At 39.7% G+C, this 18,397-nt stretch overlaps 1 protein-coding gene and 1 long non-coding RNA gene across 2 annotated transcripts; one reads left to right on the top strand and one right to left on the bottom strand.

The window, feature by feature from the left end:
• Positions 1–5,436: 5,436 nt before the first annotated feature.
• Positions 5,437–7,196, bottom strand: LOC133738502 (uncharacterized). Its single transcript, XR_009860136.1, has 3 exons — positions 7,074–7,196; positions 6,615–6,680; positions 5,437–6,457 (listed from the first exon to the last, which is right to left on the bottom strand). It is a non-coding gene; the product is annotated as an uncharacterized LOC133738502 (long non-coding RNA).
• Positions 7,197–15,710: 8,514 nt separating this feature from the next.
• On the top strand, positions 15,711–16,322 carry LOC133726498 (uncharacterized). Its single transcript, XM_062154051.1, has 2 exons — positions 15,711–15,949; positions 16,052–16,322. Exons 1-2 carry the CDS (start codon positions 15,711–15,713, stop codon positions 16,320–16,322), a joined length of 510 nt encoding a protein of 169 aa, XP_062010035.1.
• The last annotated feature ends 2,075 nt before the right edge of the window (positions 16,323–18,397 follow it).

The raw sequence follows: 18,397 nt of genomic DNA, 5'->3' as shown, positions 1-18,397 counted from the left end.
GAAATCAAGATAAACAACCTATTACCCTACGAAATTCAAATTGAATTGAAGGATTAAACTGAATTACACACTACAAGAGAAAACAAAAAATGTGACTAATAAAAGGACAATACTTGGCTGCCCACATATGGTCAACCATTCCTAACCAAGGCCAATGAAAACTAAATACTTGTCCTTTTTTTATTTTATTATATCCTAATTCAGGTCCTTCTCTTCTTCCTCTCGATCATAGTTCTTCTACAGTTCTACTACTCTTGATTATGGGTTTTACCGATCGAAACTTCTCAATGAAGCATAATACCACACATGGGTAATGGGTTGTATAGTCTCTGTTGTCTAATCTCTCATTTCCCAATATGCAGCTTCTCCTTCACCTATTCTCCATCTCTATAATTTTCGTGGGTTGCATATATTCCAATCTAGATCTGGAAATTGCTACAGATGGAAGATAAAAGTTCCAGATCCCTAATTTTGGTTTCTCACCTTCCATTTTCATTTTCATTTTCAGTTAAAAGTGTTGGGTCCTTGTCTGCAGTATTGTTTCTCCATTGCAAAGGGAAGTGCTGTGAGAGGAAGAAGGGAAGGACATGAATTAGGATGTAATAAAATTAATAAACAGGACAGGTGTTTAGTTTTCATTGGCCTTGGTTAGGAATGGTTGACCATATGTGGTCAACGAAGTATTGTCCCTAATAAAATTTCTCACAAAAAGTCTAAATTCCTCGCTTGAGGTGAAGAGCGAGAAAATCAAGTCGTCATAAACTTTCCTCGCCTAAACCCCCTAACGAATTACTATATGCGAGGACTTTTGGTTTTCTCACAAATGAACAATTGCAAGGAATGCATATTCCTCATAAATAAAAATTTGCGAGGAATGCATATTTCGCACAATTTAAGAATTGCGAGGAACACATATTCCTCTTGTATTAATGTCACGCCCCTGATTTTTAACACAAATAAAAATCGATATATAACCTCATAATTACATATGCGTGATCGTTCAACCAACAATACCAAGCACCTGGAAACTTTTTCCCTTTAAACTACGTACGTATTGATGCCTTGAACCCACTATGTCAATATTGACCCGCCCACAGAGTCATATATTACATAAGCTTACGAATTAAATTGTCAACAACAAGATAAAACGTAAAAGCTCCTCAGAGTTTACTACATAGCGGAAGTCACAACAATGGCAAAGCCAACCAAATTTGCTTCCTACATGTTCTGCTGCCAACAAGCTACCTCAGCTTCAGCCACGATTACCCTGACCTGCAGGATTAACCCCTACACCGTTTGAATAGTGCACCGGCTTGTCACACAACAAACCCGGTAAGCTTTTGCAAGCCCGTATGAATAACTCAAAACAACTCACACCAAAATCACGGGATGAACCCTGCACGTTTAAATCAAGAACCCAAATCACGCTATGATTTCTTAAAACACGAAATAAAGGAGAACAACTCACACTTTAATTCCCATTTAAATTGAAATAAAAGAAAGCAGCATACACCTTGGTTCCTTTTGAAACGAAACATAGAAAACAACTCACTCCTTGATTTCTATCAGTTGTACCAAAATCGTACCATAGAAAACAACCCACACTTGAATTTTATCAAATATAGCATAGAAAACAACTCACACCTTGAATTCTATCAATCGTACCAAATTGTACCATAGAAAGCAACTCACACCTTGATTTCTATCAAATATAGCATAGAAAACAACTCACACCTTGAATTCTATCAATCGTACCATAGAAAGCAACTCACACCTTGATTTCTATCAAATTGTTAATAAGGAAACAACTTGCACCTTGTCCCCTTAAAAACCGTTAATAAGGAAGCAACTCACACCTTGTTCCCTAAAAACACGTAATGTCATGAGTTATCAATAACCAATTCCCGTTACCCCATGAATTACCTAGATGGCAGACAGACTAGAGCTCTAACTAAAACGTAACCACTCGTCCGGCCAAAGACGTGATTACCTGATATTCTGCCCAAGGTCATAGACCTTCATTCCTCGGGCCGCACAGTCCCTTGGAGCAAATCATTAAAGCAGTCACACAGGACTCAAAAACATTACACAAATCGCAACGCTTTTCAAAACAATCGAAATCAACATTTCCATAATCATTGTTTTCCGAAAAGCCATAACACAAAACAATAAAAAGCATCATTCCATGCATATTGTTTTCATACACAAATCTCAACGCTTTTCAAAACAAATCGAAATCAACATTTCCACAATCATTTGTTTTCCAAAAGCCACAACCCAAAACAATAAAACGCATCATTCATGCCTATTGTTTTCATAAATCCACAAACCACCAAAACATATATATTTCACGTAAATATATATATATGTATATATATATATATATATATATATATATATATATATATACGTAGTCATTCGCTCAGGAATGCCTACTAATATCAGCTATAGTTTGCAGTTAAACCAATAACTCTCAAAACGATAAAGGTAATTCCGTTCGTAAATGAACCTTGTGAGATTACTCACCTCGAAACTCCCGCTGCATTTTCAATACAGAACAAAGCAGCCAAATCACAATAGTCGTCCAAAGAATACTTCGTCAAGTACCTAAGGAAGTACAGCTCTGATTCTGTCAACGAATCACAAGGAATAACGTTCGAAACCCTAAATCGAACTAAAATTCCCAAGGTGACGCCAAATGAGGCGAAACCACATCCGAGACCACCCAGCGTCTCCGAAATACTTATACGATTGATATGTCAAAATCACAAGTCGATCGGACGCTCAAATCCTCACGGATCGAATCATCACACGGTCCGAAACCGTAAAAATCATAACTTAATCTCCAAAAATTTCATATTATATATCGAAACGCTCCTATCGACGAGTTGAAGATATATAATACCAGAAACTATCCCTTACATGGCCGGAACGCCGCCACCGGTGCCGCCACAGGCTGTGGTGCCGCCGCCGGGTCAAACTCGACCACTGGAAAATCAAGGCTAACAAACATGATCATCATGAAGAGTAGAGCAACTTTCATACCTGGAGCTAAGCCTAGATCGGTCTAGATCGTCCTAGATCAAGCTCACAAGATCGACCAATCGCTGCCGTCTGATCAAGCTCCAGATTCACTGTGCACCGCTGATCTTCAACCCTTGATCTTCCACTCCACTTGCAAAATCGTCCTTCAAGGCGGGTATGAGGATGATCAGAAGGAGGAGGAGATTCCGAAACCAAGAAGGATCGGCCGAGACGTCGCCGGAAAAGTGGATTTCCGGTCGGGTCCCGATCGCGTCGACTGTAGCTGCTCCGATCTCCACTTTCTGGTGAACCACCGTGCTAACCAACACCACAGAGCCAAGCACGACGCTGGTCTGAGTAGCTTTCGGCTTGTCCCGTCGCCGGAGGTGGCCGGAGGTGAGAGAACCAGTCGGGTCGGGTCGCGCGGAGGCTGAAGAGAGAGAACGGAGAGAAGAAACTTTCCGGAAATAGAAAATGGGAATTTATGAAATTATTTTCGGAAATTCCTTATTTATATCAAAATGGAAACTTCTTCCAATGGCCATAACTTCTTCATATGAACTCCGATTTCCGCGTTCCACATGTCCACGAATTCGTATCGACGCGCTCTACAACTTTCGTGAATGAAGTTTTCAGAGAATCTCAACACTTCAAAAGTCAACCTTTGCAACCTCCCTAAAGTCATACTTTCCGAATAAAAATTCGTCCGAAACACTTCCGCTCCATCCACGAGCCACGAAACCGTCCAATAACCACAATTTAAATTCCGGAAAATCCTCGGAAAATAAATACGAATTTCTGGGGCATCACAATTAATATTTGTGAGGCTCTTGTATCCTCACATTAAGAATATGCGAGGCTTTTGTTGTTTTTTTTCACAATCCTATTTTTTTATATGTTTTAATTTTACTTGCTTGAAGCCTTGAAGATAAACAACAGATAAAAGACATAACCGATAAATTATCAATAACACTTTTGGACTTATATTAAATAAAGAGTAGTGTTAGGTCCATAATTACATAGCAATTATTCCCTTAATCGTACACTTTTGCTTAATCTTTGTGTTTATATATATATATATATATATAAACAGGCCCGTTCCAAAGCGGACGTCCACACTTTCGCTAAAGTGCGGACGTCGATCTTCTGTAGCGTTTCAGGCCGTAACGGCGGAGCGAATCGGGCCGGAGGCATCCCAGACAGCTTCTGGGCAGCGATCGAGGTCGGAGGAGGTCGAGGTTGCAGGTTTCTAGGCAACGACCTCACCTGCAACTGCAGGTTTCTGGGCAGCGCTGCAACCACGTCGCCGGCGACTCCACCAACTGCAGACCGGTCCGTCCGACCCCTGGCCTCCGTCCGGCAAGCCCCGCCACTCCATCGCGCCCCGAGCCGAGCTGCAGCATCGACGTCCGCACTTTCGCTAAAGTGCGGACGTCCTCTTTGGAACGGCTTCGTGTGTGTGTGTGTGTATATATATATATATATATCTATCACTACTACAATAAGTTAATCAGACGACGATAGTTTTGTGTTGTGTGATGACCAGCCTCACTGTGGTCTAAATGAGTGTTGTGTGATTGAAAAATCACACATGCAACGGTGAATTCACGGTTGTGCAATATCCATTTCCTCAACTGATATTTAGTTCTGTTGTGCGAATTCTGCGCAGGCATGTGCCTAGCATGGCATGCGCGGGGATGCCTTGGCACATTCAGACAACAGAAAAAGGAACTTTGCTGTTGTCTGAGATTCATAACACACAACAGATATAACTCATTCTTTATTGTCTGAGGTTCATAACCAACATATATTACTCATTCTTTGTTGTCTGAGATTAATAACACACGACAGATATAACTCATTCTTTGTTGTCTGAGATATGGTAACACACAACCAAAGTGAAATTATCTCCCTTGTCTGTTGATTCACTCAGACAACAAAGATGATTTTATTTATGTTGTGTGTTATGAATCTCACACAACAGAATTTTGTTTTCTTTTGTTGTTGATTGTTAGTCCACACAACAACTATATTTGGTTAGCTGTGGTGCGAATATTGTAATAAATTGGGTAACCACTAGTGACTGTTGTAGGAGAAACCTCACTTTTGAACTCTTTTACAATCATACAACAAATTGTTTTTTATTGTGTTGTATGATTGAATATTAGACAGTAATTACCACATGAACATTACTGTAATTCCTATCATTCAATTACCATTTTTCAAACATCCATACATTCATGTAACTAGATAATGTACCAAACAAGAAAGCATTCCTAGCTAGCTACACATGAATACAATGTTTCCAATGAAAAAGTTTGCCTTCAAAGTTGATAAAACTCCAACATGAGGCAAGTTGAACCTTTGCGCAATGTTTACATAAAACTTGGGTTTCAGAATTTGAGCCCTTCACTTTTCTTCATAACTTTAGATGGGTGATCAAACCTGCAATGACAAGGTCTTGTGCCCTTCACTTTTTTCATAGCTATAGATCATGATGCTCCTATGCCTCTTTCTACTCTTAACTTTTGTTCCATCCTCAAGATATTTAACCCCATCCTTACAAGGTCGCTTGCACATGATGAAAATATCTAATCACCACACTAGAAGTGTAAGCAAATAACAAAACTCAACAACAATTGTCAATGTACAATGTTATGATTACTTCCATACCCTGTTACTGGATCAACAACTTGCACATTTGAGGCATGAAGAGGAGCTTCGACAGTAAATATCCCACCTTCATGACCTTGGCCTTGCTTATATGTTTCTTTACTTGAAAAGGCAGAATATTTGTTAACCAAAACCATCTCATTCATTGGAATACCCAAAAGCCTTGGGATTGGAACAAGCTTATTTAAAACTAAAATATGAAAAGATCAGGGTTTCTCATATGGTTCAAAGAGAATCATATGCAAATTATTGATTGGATGGTATACTTCCCACATTTACACAATTCTGAGAGCAAATGACTTACTTGATGTCACCGGTCTCACCCTTGTCTTTGCCTCTTATGACCATCACCTGCAGATGAGATTGGAACACAATTAACTTATAAATATAGAAAAAGACAAGAGGCAAAGAAGGAAGAATCTCATGGCCCTCACATTGTCTCCTCTAAGAACTTTCATGTGCCTAATTAATTAGTTTCTTAGCTGCTTTCCAAATTTGAAACAAAATCAGCTATCTATAGAAGCCATGCACAATTATTAATACCAAAAAATGTGCTCTTCCATAGTTGATTAATAGCACTTCAAATCCCATGGCATAAGAAACATGCATACTTTTGTATCCTGAAATAAGGCCATGAAGATTCATGTGCATGACTATTAACATATTACCTTGGCATAGCTACTAGAAGTGCTAAAGGCAATTCAGTTACCTTCTGTTCAATTCCAGGAACTTTAAGCACCTTCTTGTTCACCTCTCACTTCTGCAAGAATCCAATAAACAACATTAGCACTTGCCATTTTGGTTGCAAAAGTAAGATGAAGAAAGAAAAAAATTGGCAAATGCATGTACCATGATACAACTATTTTGCAATGAATAAAGAAAGGGAAAGTGCAAGATATGGGTTTCGATTCACTTACAAAGTATCTAGTGATGAGGAGAAAGAAGAGAAAGCAACATCCCGGAACCCCACTTTCCCATCTCCACTGCAACAACCATCAAATCATTGTTAGACAAAATTAATCAAACCTCCTTAGCTTAAACAACCACTCACAATAATTAAGAAAAGTATACATACTCAATAGTAAGTAAGAATTGATCTTACTGTTGAGAGTGAGAGGAAGAGAAAAGGCCAGAGTTTTCTTAGCAAAACCATGAGATGCACTTTAATTGGCTAGTTCTGAAACTGTTTATGCTTTCTAGGGTTCACAGATAAAAGGAACAAATAGCTAGGAGAAAAATAGCAGAGACACAAAAAGCTAAGATTAATGTTTGTCCAGGAAAACAAAAGCTTTTTAACCAAAGACATTGGAGGAACACCAAAAGTAAGACATTATCAAGTCAACTTTAATCTATATACACAGAACAAATAGAGGTACCTCAATTGCAAAGTCATTTCCTTCAAACTCCGTGTGTTTGCTTTTCTTTTCATTCCAGCAAGCTCAGGAACATCATTCACGTGCTTTTTCGAGTAAACACATATAAGATTCCTGGGAAATGCAATGACAATGGAGATTTTATTAGATAACAATAAAAGCAATAAAGCTTCAAAACTAATTTATAGCATGACTAAGAACTTCACAAGCTCCTTCCAATGCTGAAGGCTTGTAAAGAGGATCTTTCACAACTCTATCTCCTGCTATGCAGGTCTGTACAAAGTCTAAACTTTGGTTAAATAAGCACTCATAATAGCTGTTATTAAAAAAAGTGCAAAAAATAGAAAATTTGTCATTCTAGACTTAAAACAAACAAAAAAAAACAAATAAACAAAACAAGATCATATCAATTCACCATTTTCTTAGCAAGATGTGGGTTTGTTGTTTCAAGCAACAAGGCAATGACAGCTGGATCTGCATCAATTTGGTGATTTGATATCAAAATAGTGTTGTGACCCTGTACAGTAATCCAAACGCATGACATTAGTTGATATTAAAATAATAGCTATCATTTCATAGCCTAAGAAAATATCTAATATGTAGAACCAGATCATCTTAACTCATTCAGTAATTCCTATATCAAATACTTCCAGATCTTGTCGAAGGACACTTTCAAAAGAATTAAGAACTTAAAATCAAGGGGTATCTTACAAGAATTTGTTTCATCGTTGAAAGGCAACAACAGCTCACATATCTGATTTGAAACAAGACATACCTGCTCAATTTAAAAGAATAATTCTTAACATTTACAATCATTGCAATCTTTGATACCCATTGAGTAATTGTTTATCAAACTTTGATATATCAAAAGCTTAGAGTAAATGTTAAGATTGCAATCTTTGCAATCTTAACACATGTTAACATTTACAATACCCACCTACAAATCTGAAAACTTTGATAAACAATTATTCCATTTCTATACTAAAAAGCACCATATAATCATCTAACCTTGACAGAGAGTGAAAGCTTACATCGATGGTTTGCTATTTGAGATGGGCGGCAAGGAGCTATTCCTGGGTCTGAGCAGTCATGGCCAGATTTGCACAATTGTGGAGTTAAAAAGAGAGAGCTAGTGAGAGATTGCGTCGTCCCGCTGAAAACCCCAAAATCCTAAAGTCTACTTTGCAGGTCCTAGATCAAAATGGAATGAACACAAATCTAAGCTCAGCAATAACAACATCACATAAAAAACATCATATCAAAACACAAAAACAACAAATCAAATAGAATCGATTCCAGTAATAGATCCACTATCAAATTGAAATAAGGATTGATAATTGCATAAGGTTGGATTAGAGCCTTGATAAAGTGGAATCGGGAGCACAAGTTGCGAGATAGTTTTTCCTGAAGTTGCGATTTATGCATTTCAGGTGAAAAATTAAGAGCCCTAACTTGAAAATTTGGAAAATTGAAAAACAGAAATCCTAGGTTTTAGGAGCGATGGAAATTGGAATGGTTTTAGGCGGGGGCTAGGCGGTTGGGTGGAATTGGCTGGCGATGGTGGTGGCCTGCTTCGGCATGTCGACGAGGGTTGTGTTCTTCAGTCGTTCTTTTTTCGCCGCTTTCTCTCACTTACCCAAGCCAACAAGGGCCTACCTCTCCGGTGACAACTTGCGGGGCTTTGAACACATGCTCCCATGGAGAGGTGGTGGCCTGCTTCGACACAGCGACAAGGGATGGGGTGCGCACAATGTGCAGGTTAGCAGGGTGTTGGCTGACCTAGGAGCAGAGAAGGCTTGGCTAGCGATGACGTGTTGCTGGAGAGGAAGGTGGCGGAGGTGTGAGGGAAAGGATAGAGTGAAAGAGATAAGAGAATATTGAGAGAGACATAGAGAAAAGTTTATTGAAACGTGGTCGTGGGCAAGCTAGTGACATAGTGAAAAGTCTGTGAGACAACGCATAGTTAAATATCTGTGGTATGAATTTATCTATATACAAATTTGGACAAACAAGGGGAGGGAAAATTTGCCGCCTATGCCTAAATAGGTTTGATTTGACTGAAACTTGCCGCGCTCTACAACCAAGTTCCATGATCAGACAATAGATCTATAACAATCTGTTGTACAAATTTGTTCATCTTGCACAAGGTACACCTAGTAGGATTTGTCAAACTTCATACAACATTCAATCATACAACGGATAAGAAAAGACTGTTGTGTGTAGAGTTCAAATTCCATATTGGTGAGCTTGTTCTGAGAGGGAATTATGAGCTCAGAATGGAGAAAAATTAGCCTCCCATTGACACAATAGAAAGTTCTAAACTCAGTTGTGCAATATCTTCCTAAAAAAAAAGTTTTCAATTTGCTTACATTCACACAACAGAAACAAATTTTTACCGTTGTATGATAGAGTTTGTGTTAACACACAACAACAGATTTTTGTTCTGCTGTGTGATGAGTGTTGTGTGTTTCGATTTTTGTAGTAGTGTATACATTAGAACCTAAAAACTGAACGGTTAAGATGTGAATATGTGATAAAAAAGTGGTCAAAATATGGAAATTTGTTCCTTAAGCTAAGTCAAACGCCTCCCTAGTAGGGCAAGACTCTCTCTCTCTCTCTCTCTCTCTCTCTCTCTCTCTCTCTCTCTCTATATATATATATATATATATATATATATATATATATATATATATATAATATTTTCCTTATCATGTTAGGAAATTATGGATAAGCTTGGAAATGCACTAAAAAGTCAATCTTAGGACAATTTCCTTCTCTGGCTAGGATAAACCGAGCTAGGTAAGGAAGGAGGAACAGCAGGCTGACCAAATGAACTCCAAATGAGATTTTAGACATCTTGAGAATCATTTCTTTTGAAGAGTACAAGAGTTAGTTCATAATGGAAGGCCTTCAAACGATCGGTGTAAGTTTCTGCACTAGAAGACAAAAACTATAAAACCGGACCTGTACGGATTCCGGCAGATTTTCCGGCCAAACCACTGTAAACTAAGCCCTGAAATTTTAGCAAGATAATCTACACTTATGAAGGAACATTTGGTACGAAGAAAACAAAGGCCAATTCCGAAGTCCTGTTGGAGATTTAATTGAATAGGGGAAATTCCACGAAAGTGCGCAAAAGGACAAAAAGGGGTCAACGCCAAATTCCGGCCAAGTTGGCTAGCCAAGAGCATGTGTGAAGGGCAAGGAAGGGCTGTTGACTAGGCCTAGAGAATTTAGGTGGGAAGATATGGTGTAGGTTGTTTTAAAATTCAAAATTTGAAAGATGACAAGTGGTCCCCCTTTTACATCTTACACATTTGTCTCTCATTTATTACATTGTTTTCTTGCACAATGACCCTCATACCCTTAATTTATTTCCTCTACCAAAATATCTATAGGCTTTTGAGTCATTTTTATATAGAAGTAAAGACTAGATCCATATTTTATGCTTACACCTTTGTCCATTACATCTAACTTTTCAATTCTCTGATCTCTACCCTCCATTCATCACTTTTGGCCTATATATAGACACCCTTCCCTCACTTTGGACGTTTTCAAGCTTCCTTCATCCATTTCAACTCCTTTGTCTCTCCATTTCCTATCTATTTTCCTTAGTTCTTCATCATGTAGTTCATAGTTCTTAGTTTTTGTGTAGAGAAAAGTGTATAGCTTCTTGGGTTTTGTTCTAAAACCGAAACATCTTTGATCAATAACAACTTTTGTTTTCATACATTCAAGCCTTTGTTCTTCATAATTTCTAAAAGTTTTGTGGATTTGTATGGCAATTTGGGTTCAAAAGAACCGAAATTTCCATATTTTGAAACAACTCTCACTAATTTTACATCAAGGGGAGCTAGATAGAGGTCTTAAGGTTTCGGTTTGGTAACCAACCATTTTCTCCACTTTTTCTCTCTTTTACTTGATATTTATTATGTTTATGGCTTTGATGTATGTAACTATGGATTGTGAGTAGAATAAATTTGGGGCTAGGTCTTAGCCCCAGCCAAACTCATGTATAAAAGAATGTGTTGCCATGTTTTTGATGAATATGCATGTTTTGAATCCTTTAGCTACTTTACTTTATTGCTTTCTTACATGTGGTTTCTGATTTATCACCTAGAAGCATCTTGTAGGAATGAATGAAATCGGAAACTTCAGCTTGACAATCTTTTGTAATCGAGAAGCATGTGTAGCTAATAGAATGGTGGTCTAGCTTATTCTTACGGGAAGAACTAGATTGCCTGGGTTGCTTACCTTAAAATTAATGCTTGGTGCCATGAGTTTAAGAGTTGAGAGACCTTAGGCTTCATGGCGTCAAAGCCCTTTTATGTTTTAGCGAATGTAAATGGGACTAAGGTTGTGTAATCTAGCTTTACTTTAGCAACATGGTTAGGTTGCGTGATTAATTGGTATCTCGATTTCTCTAGCGAAAACCATGGGGGAATTTATCTAAGCATGTTGTTATTTGAAAATCAGTTACATTATATACATGAGGGAGGCTAGCTGCAAAAGCTAAGCTCTTATTTATCTCATTGATCAAAGTCTCTATTTTATTTTTATTAGCTTAGTTTATTTTTGTGCAACTTAGTTTAATTTATAAAACTTAAAATCAACAAAGCCTTTCACTGCCACAATTGTTAATACCATCCTCATGACTTTAGCTTCCAAAGGGCTAGGGTTGTGAACTTGTAAAAAGGTAGACTTATATGTGTTTTTTATATTTTATTTTCGCTGTAATCTAGCTTACGATAGAGTTACTCAATCCCTTGGGTACAATACTCTCACTTTCCCTTTACTAAAACTTAACCTCCTATACTTGGGAGTAGGGCACATCATTCATAAATTGCATACATATTCATACTCAAGGATGTCCCCATCAAATTTTTAGCGCTGTTGTCGGGGATTGAGGTACAACTCAATCCCTATTAGGTTGCCGAGGGACTAAAAAACTCATTTTGTAGTTTACCTTTTCTTTATTTGTTAGTTTTTAATATGTGTAAATAGCTACTTTATTTTCAAAATCGCTATAAGTACTTTGGATAAGTTATTTAGTAAATTGTGGTAAGAAAAGGATAAAATGTGAGCATGTTGAAAATGATAAAAATCGTCTTGCCTATTTACTAAATTGCTTATTGCAACTTCACTTTTTAGCTTGTTTAATTACAATTTCTTTGAATTTGTCAAGGTCTTTTAATTTTATTTCTTCTATTTGAATTTAATTAGAACTTATGGATTTGGATTTGGATTACAACCTTGTACCGGCGAGTTTATGCACTCTTCACGACTAGGCTCATCATCATGTTTCACGATGAGTTACCGAACGGTTGAGCGTTAGATAACACCTAAAGTACGTTGTTTCCTTGTCTTTCCTTAAGTGAATTGGATTGGGATTTCATTCTTGTAACATATTGGTTTATTGCTCTTCATTACTAGGCGCACCTTAGTGGAATACGATGTCTAGATAAGAGGTTAGGGATTTATCCTGGGTTTTGTGCCGTGTACTAAGTGAGCCTCGCTCTACCAAAACTGCACCTACTCTTACCTGTCGTAATTCGAAAAGAGTTATGAATGGTTGAGCGTTGAACCTTGCACTTAGTTTGGAATTACACCAAACGTAATTTGGAACTACACCAAATTCGTTACACTTAATTTGAAGTTACGCCAAATTAGAAATCCTTTTCCCTTTTGCTTTACCCACTTATAAGTCTTGTTTAATTCTATTCTTCTAGAAACACAATTAAAATTTCGTTTGATTAAGTTCTAATTTTACTAGTTTGTATTTTTTTTCTTTTATTGGTTACTAATCCTTTAGGAAGGCATAGTTAAATATTTGAGCCATGGATGGATAGTACCAAAGATGGGAAGATCCGAGGGGATATGAGAAACAAAGTTTCTATGGTAGGGGTTATCAAGATTGGAATACCCATGCCGAGGGATCTATGTTTTCTTATAATGAAGGTTGTGCCTTGGGTAACTCTCCATGTCATTCACCTTTGGAGTGCACACTTTGAGGTTTGAGTACCCGAATTTTTTGCAAGACTATGAGTACAAGATGGGCATGCATCAAGAGACTACGACACCTCCTCCTTCACCTCAAGTAGAATGTCCTAAGTCTAGTATGGAGGTGATGCTTGCCAAGGTGTTAGCAAATCAAGAAGTAATAATCCCAGGTCTCAAGAGTGAAGTGAATGCGGTAGCTCAAGGCTTGCATAAGCTTGAAGCTCAAGTGGAGCAACTAACTAGTGAACTTAGAGATCAATTTGCGAAGGAAGATGCAACATTTAAAGCCATGTACCATGATACCTCCATCAAAGAGGTTGAAGTTCCCAAAGAGGATGACAGTCCTTCTATACCTTGCCAAGATGAAGAGAGTCCTTCCATGCTTTTTCAAGAAGAAAAAGTTGAAGAATCAATGATTTTCCTTCCTCCACCATCTAAGGACCACCATTAAGAGCTGCCCAAGGAGCATGATTGTGATGCCCCGGAAATTCGTATTTATTTTCCGAGGATTTTCCGAAATTTAAATTGTGGTTATTGAACGGTTTCGTGGCTCGTGGATCGAGCGGAAGTGTTTCGGATGAATTTTTATTCGGAAAATATGACTTTAGGGGTGGCGCAAAGGTTTACTTTTGATACGTTGAGATTCTCTGAAAACTTCATTCACGAAAGTTGTAGAGCACGTCGATACGAGTTCGTGGACATGTGGAACGCGGAAATCGGAGTTCGTATGAAGAAGTTATGGCCATTTGAACAAGTTTCCATTTTGGTATAAATAAGGAATTTCCGAAAATATTTTCATAAAATCCCATTTCCTTTTTCAGAAACTATCCTTTCTCTCCGTTCTTTCTCCTCCACGCAACCCAGACCAGACGGAAACCCGCCGACCCGACCCGACTGGTTCTCTCACCTCCGGTGACGGGACAAGCCGAAAACTACTCAGACTAGCGTCGTGCTTTACTCTGTGGTGTTGGTTTGCACGGTGGTTCACCGGAAAGTGGAGATTGGAGCAGCTACAGTCGACGTGATCGGGACCCGACCGGAAATCCACTTTTCCGGCAAAGTCTCGGCCGATCCTTCTCGGTTTCGGAATCTCCTTCTCGGTTGAGGGACGATTTTGTGTGTGGAATGGAGGATCAAGGGTTGAAGATCAGCGGTGCACAGTGAATCTGGAGCTTGATCAGACGGCAGCGATTGGTCGATCTTGCAAGCTTGATCAAGGACGAACCAGACTTAGCTCTAGGTATGAAAGTTGCTCTACTCTTCGTGACGAACAGGTCTGGATGGCTTGATTGTTGTGGTTTTGAGTTTTGGCCGGTGGTGGTTGCACCACCGACTGTGGCGGCGTTTTGGCGGCCATCCAGCCATGTAAGGGATAGTTTCTGGTATTACATATCTTCTACTTTGGCCGGACAAGAAATAGGGAATCACACAGTTGGCCGGACAAGTGGGTACGATCAGCTAGAGCGCTAGTTTGTCTGCTGTTATAGCTTATGGGTGTAACACTCGAGGTTGCTGGAGACTCATAAGTATGTAGCTTGAAAGAGAGTCTCGAGAGTATTCTCTCTTTTATTGTGTAGATGATACTTGATTTGCTTATTGATGGTTAGGTTAGCAAATAGAACTTTGTCACAGCGGTGACTTAAGTTGTCCCTTCGGTGGAAAGGACATGGAACGTTAGAAGGAATCATAGTTGCATTGTTTCCTTGAGCTGATTGTGTGAGTTGTTGATTGATGTTCATCAGTTACTCATACGAGCTTTCATAAGCTTACCGGGTTTGTTGTGTGGCAACCCGGTGCACTATTCAATGGAATGGTGTAGGGGTTAATCCTGCAGGTCAGGGAAATCGTGGCTGAAGCTGAGGTAGCTTGTTGGCAGCAGAATGGGTAGGAAGCAAATTTTGTTGGCTTTGCCATTGTTCTGACTTCTGCTGTGTAGCAAAGCTCTAAGGAGCATTTACGTTTATTTTGTGATGGCAATTTAATTCGTAAGCTTATGTAATATGTGACTTTATGGAGCGGGTCAATATTGAAATTGTGGTTTCAAGGCATCAATATGTACTTGTTTTAAAGGAAAGATGTCTCCATGTATTTGTATTGATGGCTGAGCGATCACACATGTATAATTATGGGATTATATATCGATTTTTATTTGTGTTAAAAATCAGGGGCGTGACAGATTGGTATCAGAGCGTAAGGTACATATTTGGTGGCAATCAATACTCCTCAAGTGATGGCCCGTCTGCAGTGGATCCCCATCAGATGCTCTTCAGTATTGATATAGTCATTGGGTATGTAGTGAGCGTTAGGATGTGAGTCATCAGGGTAGTGTCGGCTCAGGGGATGAAGTGTAGGAGTTAGATGTAGCTTCTGTGAGTTAAAGACTTTTGAGGAATGATGGCCTTTAGTTTTAACTCAAGATTGACGTAGGGGATGGAATTGTATCCTCTGACGTGGTGTTAAGGTTGATTTAGTCATAGTGTTGACTTATACTTGTGTTTGAGAGTTATACAGGTATTAACCACATGTTGCTATGCTCCTTAGGTGATGGATTCGCAAGGAGGCAGAGCTAGGGGTCGAGGTAGACCCAGAGGCAGGGGTAGAGCCCGAGGTAGGGGCAGGATTCCTCCTCCTGTTGAGGAGATGTTTGAGAATGATATCGAGACATCGAATGTTGAGCTGCTTGTTCCACCTCTTGTGGAGGTTGTGGATGTTGTAGATCCCACTCGTTTGTCGAAGTTGGCAAAGGAGATTTCGAGGTTGGGAGGAGTCCCATTTCAGGGAGGTACGGATCACATGTTGGCAGATCAATGGATCGAGAACATGAAGACCTACTTCGAGATAATTGTCTGTGACGACATTGAGAAGAGAAAGATTGCGATGTTTATTATGCTCCAAGGTGATGCACGGGTATGGTGGAGCGGCACATAGAGAGTTATGGATGTGTCCACCATGACATGGGATGAGTTCGTGGAACTGTTCAGGAAGAAGTACTTTTCGCCTTCAGTGAGGGAGCAGTTGAAAAGGGAATTCATCTCGTTAGTCCAAGGGACTAAGAGTGTGAGGGAGTATAAGGCTGAGTTCTCAAGGTTGTATCGCTTTGTGAGGCAGATGGATGCTGAGAGCTTAGCTATGAAGTTTCAGTGGGGACTGAATGCTTCGATCCGGCGCGATGTCACTGTTCTAGAACTGAAGATGATGGAGCTCATTTTCACTAAGGCTATGGCCATTGAGCAAGAGAACCTGACTTTCTAGGAGCAGGAGTCGGCTGAGAGGGACTCCCGAAGGAAGGGAAAGGCAACTGCTGAGTGCAGTGAAGGGACAGATGATCAAGGTGGGTCCTGGAAGAGGCGCAAGACTAATCAGCAGGCGCTAGCTAGGGAAGCAGTTGCACCTGCTAGGGTTGCACCTAATAGGCAGGTGGTAAACCAGAAGTGTTTCAATTGCAATGAGATGGGCCATGTTGCTTGAGCTTGCACGAAACCGAAGGACTTGGCATGTTTCACATGTGGCCAGACAGGGCATTTCTCAAGGGATTGTACCCAGCAGCAGGGTAGGGGACGAGGAAATCAGCGGGGACAGTAGCCTTTGGGGCATGTCTGAGAAGATGCTAATTTCAACAAAGTGTAGGGAATGGAGGTGTCTTATCAGCCTTAAGACTTTTCTTACTAAGGCGAAGTGTGATAGTGGAGAACCTAATTCCTTTGTGTGCTGTGACAGGCTTTGCCTGATGTCTATAGTTAGACTTCTACGTGTGGCTCCCTTTTGTAAAATACTGTTTTAGGTGGTATGTTGCATGATGCATTTTTCATTATTGTAATAGAGGAGTCTTTTACAACTTTGTTTGTATGTGCAATACCATGTGACAATTGATGAGTAGTTCGGCCGAGGCTGAATCTCATCTTATTGTGTTCGGAGATAGTTGGAATGTTTGTTGTGATTTTGCAAATAGTTGACTGTGGCAAGACCTAGAGTTTATCGATTGATTTGAAATGAAATGTCATTTTAAATTTAGCAATGAGAGTGTTGCAATAGATGATATATCGATGCAGATACTATGAGGACAGGACTCTGGACTCTTAGGTAGTTGTGCATAGTGCTGTAGTTTTACGGAATTTTTGTTGCATTGGTACGTGATTGAAACAGGTGAGATGTTTAGATTACCTCCAAGTGGGATGGTAGGGTGCATTTGAATTGCGATATTAGGTAAGGTACCTATATCGACTGTTGAGCGAGATGCATGTTGTACCTTGGGGTGTGGAGATTCGATGCTTAGGTCAGCCTTATCTTCAAGATGTTATGTGGTGCGGCATATTTTATTTTGTCTATGCCGATTGTGAAATTTACGATGGATCCAGTGTGGTTGATCGTAGTGTTGTTGAAGTAAAAGATGTGGCGATCATTGTTAGTGTTTGGATTGCTTTCTGTATGGATTATAGAAAAACTTTGATCGGGAATAATTGACTAGTTCAATACCCTGTGGAGGCTTCAGAATGAGTGTTTTCTTACAGGAGAATCAGAATTGGATTTTGGGGATGAGTTTATTCGTACTTGTTGGTTTTGTACGTTTAAATTTCGGGACGAAATTTCTTTAAGGGGGGTGGAATGTGATGCACCGGAAATTCGTATTTATTTTCCGAGGATTTTCCGGAATTTAAATTGTGGTTATTGGATGGTTTCGTGGCTCGTGGATGGAGCGGAAGTATTTTGGACGAATTTTTATTCGGAAAATATGACTTTAGGGGTGGCGCAAAGGTTGACTTTTGATACGTTGAGATTCTCCGAAAACTTTCTTCACGAAAGTTGTAGAACACGTTGATACGAGTTCGTGGACATGTGGAACGCGGAAATCGGAGTTCGTATGAAGAAGTTATGACCATTGGAAGAAATTTCCATTTTGGTATAAATAAGGAATTTCAGAAAATATTTTCATAAAATCCCATTTCCTTTTTCGGAAACTATCCTTTCTCTCCGTTCTCTCTCTTCTGCGCAACCCAGACCCGATGGAAACCCGCCGACCCGACCCGACTGGTTCTCACACCTCCGGCCACCTCCGGCGATAGGACAAGCCGAAAACTACTCAGACCAGCGTCGTGCTTTGCTCTGTGGTGTCTGTTGGCACGGTGGTTCACCGGAAACTGGAGATCGGAGCAGCTACAGTCGACTTGATCAGGACCTGACCGGAAATCCACTTTTCCGGCGACGTCTCGGCCGATCCTTCTCCGTTTTGGAATCTCCTCCTCCTCCTGATCAACCTCATACCCGCCTTGAGGGACGATTTTGTGTGTGGAGTGGAGGATCAAGGGTTGAAGATCAGCGGTGCACAGTGA

The sequence above is a fragment of the Rosa rugosa genome, chromosome 1 (assembly GCF_958449725.1).
Source record: "Rosa rugosa chromosome 1, drRosRugo1.1, whole genome shotgun sequence".
Taxonomy (NCBI): Eukaryota; Viridiplantae; Streptophyta; class Magnoliopsida; order Rosales; family Rosaceae; genus Rosa; species Rosa rugosa.
This window is presented reverse-complemented; position numbering and strand designations above follow the sequence as displayed.